The 6000-nt window shown below is 36.7% G+C and overlaps 1 protein-coding gene across 4 annotated transcripts in view; it reads left to right on the plus strand.

Annotated features, from left to right (window-relative positions):
* The window catches only part of znf536 (zinc finger protein 536), a 142822-nt gene extending 138818 nt beyond the window's left edge, over positions 1-4004 (plus strand). For all 4 annotated transcript variants that reach the window (XM_058992741.1, XM_034928488.2, XM_058992740.1 and 1 more), the window contains one exon: positions 1129-4004. In XM_058992741.1, coding sequence (XP_058848724.1) covers positions 1129-1364 — 236 coding nt within the window. In that variant the 3' untranslated portion in view covers positions 1365-4004. The remainder of the gene's footprint in view (positions 1-1128) is intronic.
* The last annotated feature ends 1996 nt before the right edge of the window (positions 4005-6000 follow it).

Consider the following 6000-nt stretch of genomic DNA (forward strand, 5'->3'; position numbering starts at 1 on the left):
TTTTTAACATTCACGCCACTTCACAATTTTGTTTGGGCATGCAAGTGAATTTTTAATAAGATATCTTTTCACAACAGCCTAATGCACTATTACAGCTGAATGTGGAAAACCTGGTTACATTAATTTCAAGCAATTTGTTTGTACATAACCATGTTGACAATATAGAGTCAAAAAAAATTCTGTTTCTTCCAGTACATCTGTTGTGAGCAATGTGGCCCTTGTTCTTACTCTCTGACCTGTATATACATTTTGATATATTATTCATACAGAATTAAAAATGAATGTGCTCTTTATCTCCACTGTACTATGCAGTGACAATATAACTGAGCCCATTCCTTATTTACTTTACACAGTACAGCAAAGCTGACTTGTTGGAGTACATTCTTTCTCTTAAGTATAAAATGGGATAAGAAAAATCCACTTCTTAGACTTAACATAATGTAAAAGAGTGTGAAATTAAACCTCACATGAATAAAATGCCTCTATTGTGTGCCTTTGACTGGTTTATCTTAAAATTCAGACAACTGGAACATTTAAAACCTAAAACTTGTAGCAAACCCTTTTCATCTGTCTGTGTGTCTCATGGGCTGACATTGTAAGTTGTTTTGAAAGCCTTGAAGTACATTAGCACTGCAAATGTGTATTTAGCCACACTGTGTTATATTGAACCTTTAAAGAAAACCCATCTGTATTTTGTATATTCCTATTGCATGTTACTGCTTTGTATTTTTGGCCTTTTATGTATCCAGCCTCAGCCCTGTTACACCACCATTCTATCATTAAGGTATGTGGTTGCTAAAATAAAAACAAAAAACGATGTATTTTTTATGTCAAACGCAATCACAAACAGAAATATATATATTTTTATTGCATTTTTCTTTACTGGTCCATAAGGTATTTATTTAGTCAGAGCTACACTGGTTCAAAAGACAGTTTAGGATAAAGCCAGCACATTTAAATTATCTTTCTTTCAGTCAATGTGTGTTTCAGTTCTAGTGCTGGTCAATAGCTACCTGCCGACTGCAGTTCGTTGACTGTTCAACAATGTCACCCTCACATAAAACAACTGTGGAGGATTTATTGAAATCTAACCTAAAGAAGCCTTTCTCCTTTGTTTGTCATCCACAGCTCAAAGGCCATTCCAATGCAGATACTGCCCGTACAGTGCCTCCCAGAAGGGGAACTTAAAAACCCACGTGCTGTGTGTGCATCGCATGCCTTTCGACAACAGCCAGTACCCCGACCGGCGGTTCAAGCGGTCCCGAGTGGACTCCGACACCTCGGGGAATTCAGAAGACATGAACGCCATGACGCCGGGGAGCTCTGGAGAGAACACGCCAGAGGCAGGCCGTGTCCAGGAATAACACCATTCAGCAAGACTTAGTGTACAGAACCAACAAGGACTCCCCAAGGTTTTCACATGTGCACCCGGGAGGGTGGGGTGGGGGGTTAAGGGAGGAGACAAAATTCCAAGGAGCAATCTTAAATAATAATACAACACCACATAATGATAATAATATAAAAAAATGATTTAAAGATTTGAAAGTGGGGAAGAAAACAAAAAAAAAGAAGTTTCTAGCCCTCTGAAATGGACATTAAATCTTTAAAGTGATTTTTTGTCCAAAAATAATGCTTTTACCAGAAAAACGATACGTCCAAACGATTTAGCGACGCCTTGAAAACCGAAGGGACTGTGTTTTCAGTGTTGAAAACACCTTTATAACATGACACCAGCTGCTGTCATTCGCCTAGCATAGTAATAAGATGTGCTGGTAGACTGCCATGGTGCCAGCCTGACTGGAGCTGTCATAGCAGAAGAAATCAATTCAGGCGGTGTCGCAACTGCACTATAGGAGAAACCCTAGCTGGCCCACAGGCAAGGGTCAGTACTGACCTGTATTAAAGAGGATTGGGATATTACATTCACTTTCATAGCCAATTGAATATTAAAAGAAACTATTTATCTGCAGAGATATGTCAAGCAAGTTTGAGTCATTCCTTTTTGGTGGTCAGTTTTGCAGTATTGAGAGGGAAAGATATGTGTTTCCTTTTATTTGATGATGCTGATGAAGTACAAGAAGACTTTGTCTGTTTTTTTTAAAGATGCAGCACAGCCGTGGTGTACATACACATTGTATAGTGCTGAAGCTAGCTCGCCATGACTGTAGGGGGCACTAGTGAGAAGTGTTTCTTTTGTAGCAAGAGTTTCGCTTTTTGTATTTGAATGAAGGAACACCCCCACCCCCCCCCCCCACCCCCCCACCCATGTCTGACATGGTCAGTTTTCAGTTTGTCAGTTTTTATGATAAAGTCACAGTGCAGGACCACCTTCCTAATTAAGCTCTTATGAAGTAGCTGAAGTGAAAAAGAAAACCTGCTCTTTGTCTCTAATATAGTGTATTAGCTAATTCTTATTTGTTTTTGTAAAACATGAATTTGTTCTATATTTTTTACAAATTTTAGCTTTTGTACAATATGGATTTCCAAATTTATGTTCAGCTTCATATAGAAGCTTTTTTAGAGGGTAAGAACGTCTTTTTTTTCTCCATGTATTTTTTTTTTGTTTTCAGAAAAGATAAATCGAATAAAAGGGTCAGACCCTATCAAACCAGCTTGAAAAAAGCAGTAGAGTATAGAGCCTTTCATTGTACTTCCTTTGTTAAAGGCAAAAAAAAACAAAACAACGTGGTGCTTTTTATTGCTGCAGTAGAAAAGTATTAATGTCTTCTGATAAAAGAAGTCATCCAGACTTTTAAAAAGTCAATATCTTCCCATGCAGGCTGGGAGAATACACTAAAACCCCTGGGCCTTAAAACATTTAAACTCTGTCTAAAGCAGTTTACAAAAATACTAAACTGCAATCAATGTAAATACAATTCTTAGCGCTACCCTGAGACAGGAAAAAGAAAATCTCAGGCTAAGAAAAAAAGAAAAGGTTCGCATATGCTGGTGAAGTAAAAGTATATCATTCCAGTGAAGTTACAGTTTAAATGAGGTTGCTTCGTAATTAGGATCCATCTGGCAAAGCAAGCTGCTTTATTGTTTTTTCTGGTATAGTTCTCACTGCCTTACTTAAATCGAGTTGATAAACTTAATGTAACTGTTTCTACATGCCCAATCGAGGGATTGCAATGTTATTAAAGTACTTTCTGATTGTAGTAAGCTTTAGGGTTTGAACTGCACTACTGTGTTTGGTGACTGTCAGTCGCTTGCTTTTCGTGTGTGTGTGTGTGTGTGTGTGTGTGTATGTGTGTGTGTGTGTGTGTGGCCTTCAGTATCTTAGCAAAAAAAAAAAAAAAAAAAATTAAAAACTATTTAAAAGCATAAATTAAAAAAAAAAACACATTCCATTTCTCACACTTTTTCAGCTCTTTCAGTATTCCTCTGTGTCTTTTGAGCATTTTTCAGATATGACAGGCAATAATTCTGTTTGTGACACTGGAAACATTTCCTGTTCTTTGTAAAGTGTTTGTTGATTTCATATGGTCCGATGCTACTGTTCCTACCTTACAAACCAACCCCCCACCCTCCCCCTCTGACGTAAATCCCCTTTTCCCCCATAATATTTGTAACTCATAATGCAAACAAGTGACAGCCGCAGAGATGTATTGTCAGATTCTGAATATCATCATGCTTCTCAAGTCTAAACATGTCAACTTCTTTCTCTGTAACTTCTGTCGTCTGTGATACTGGTCATAATACTCTCTACATTCCTACATGAAGAATATTTCTGTCTTGGAGGAGATCTGAGAACCATAGAGTAGAGGGTTTTGTTGCTATGCTTCTAACAAGTAGATTACTTTGTATTTAAGGATTATTCTTGGTAATTATTTATTATTACACATCTATTGACATAACTTTATTCTGGTATAGAGGTATTCAAAGTTGTTTGTTTTTCAGCAATGACTGTTTTCTTTCTGCTGTTACAAGTTAAAATGTCTTTGAAGCAGTAAAGTTTTATCCAGTGTTTTACGCAATAAAACCTCTACCTCTGAAAAAAAAGATACATGTTTTTAATGTCTTATTAAAATTAAATACATGAGCTTAAGCTAGGGTTACCATATAACTCTGTGTGGAACAGTTCTGCTCACATACAATGCATTCTGGTATGTTTCACCTGTCTCAGGTACCTTTCACAGCAGAACTTACCAGAATGCATTGGGGTGGGATTTGAAAAGTCTGTACTGTCCCAAACAGTACATGGAGTCATATGGTAACCCTAGATTAAACATGCCTTCCACAATGTTAACTAAAAGACCCCCCCCCCCCCCCCAACAACACCTAAAAGATGCTTCTTCTGACACTTTGTGCTGGATTCAATACAAACATACAACGGTGCTTTATGACATATGTTCTGTCTCAGCCTTCCTTGTTCCATTCAAATCATGTGACATTGTAACAATGTCAGTCCCACCCAGTCTCTCTATCTGTATATGCTGAGTAGGTGGGACTGCCAGAATTGAAAAGTCATATTGTCACCTGACTTGAATGAAAGGAGGAAGGCTGTTTAATTCCACATACAAGCTCAAACCAAGAATTAGCGAAAAAAGAGAATAACTCAATATGGGAACACTGAGAATAAAACACACATATACCATGCCTCTGGAAAATGTGATTGAATGGCAGCATTATGGATTGACTAGTGTTGTCTTTAAATTCTGAAGTTTGGGGGTTATGTTTGGGTTCATTTGGGGGTCTTGGGTAGAAGTAGTAAACCATCTGCTGTGGTTATATCCTTTCACATCTGGGAAAAATCTGGGAACAGCTGTAGGCCATTATATTATCTGTGCAATAGCATCTCTCCCAGCACCTGCTTATGGTACAAGCCTATCAATATAGTAAGGAAAGCATGGGGGAAATTGGAACAATGAGTGTGAAAAAAAAACAACTAAAAAAACCAACCTCTGAATTTGAAATGTTCCCAGTGTGAGCAGTTTTACTGGTAATGCAGAAATACAGAGCAAGGCATGTTTAATGGGTTTTATTTTTTATTATACTACACTGAATAATTAACTCTGAGGCAAAGTGTCACGTAGATTTATCTTTTAATTAAAATAGCATGGTTCACGCATATTTGAGTGGTAGTCCAAATAAATGCAATATAGAAATTTATGTTTTGTTTATCTAGCTGTTAATTACCGAGAGATTGTTCTGGATTGCTGCTTTATATATATATATAAGTTTCAGAGGCCTGTGTCACAAGTAATACACCTCTACAGTCAAATGTCATCAATGTATTGGTAATTATGTTAAGATAACATATGAAAGAAATATTAAAAGCATCTTGGTAATATTATTAAAGAAAATGTGATATTATCTCCGTAATGAAAAACAGGAGCTGACCCTTTTTAACCATCGCCCCTAGAATCTTATGCTCCAAAAAGCACTTTTTTGGTTCTTTTCAGATGATACTTTGAAATATTGATCAACAATCTACATTTTCTTTTAAACAACTGTGACCACAATTTTTTGTCATCTATCTATTATACCATAGAATATCTGCAAAACGTATTAAAGATCTGGATCTGTGTAAATTTACAAAAAAAAAAAAAAAAAAAAACCCACTGGTAAACCCCTTAAAAATCATTGGACAAAATGTAAATAAATAATAGTCCATCTAAATATATGCCATTTAAGAATATACAGTGTCCTGCTGAAAAGCAAAGTGAAAGGCATCATTTCCTTAATTTTGGCACTTAATTAAAACTAGACCAACATTCCATTGAAGTTGTTCACCCTTTTATAGGAACAAATGCATGCAAGGGCACAAAAAAATCAAATAATATTGTTCCTTTTAAGACTGTGTCTAGTGGGAGCTATCCAGCTGTGGAGACCTAGGTTCAAGTCCAAGTTAGGGTGCAAGTGAGTTTGGAGGTCACTGGTCTCCAGTACAGCAAAACACTTTCTGATCATTCTACATGTATGAGATAGAACTACATGTGCTTGAATCCGACTTCGTTTCTTGTAGTTTTATCCTAGATTTCTACATGAAGCCAAGTT

This window comes from Acipenser ruthenus, chromosome 19 (assembly GCF_902713425.1).
Source record: "Acipenser ruthenus chromosome 19, fAciRut3.2 maternal haplotype, whole genome shotgun sequence".
Classification (NCBI taxonomy): domain Eukaryota; kingdom Metazoa; phylum Chordata; class Actinopteri; order Acipenseriformes; family Acipenseridae; genus Acipenser; species Acipenser ruthenus.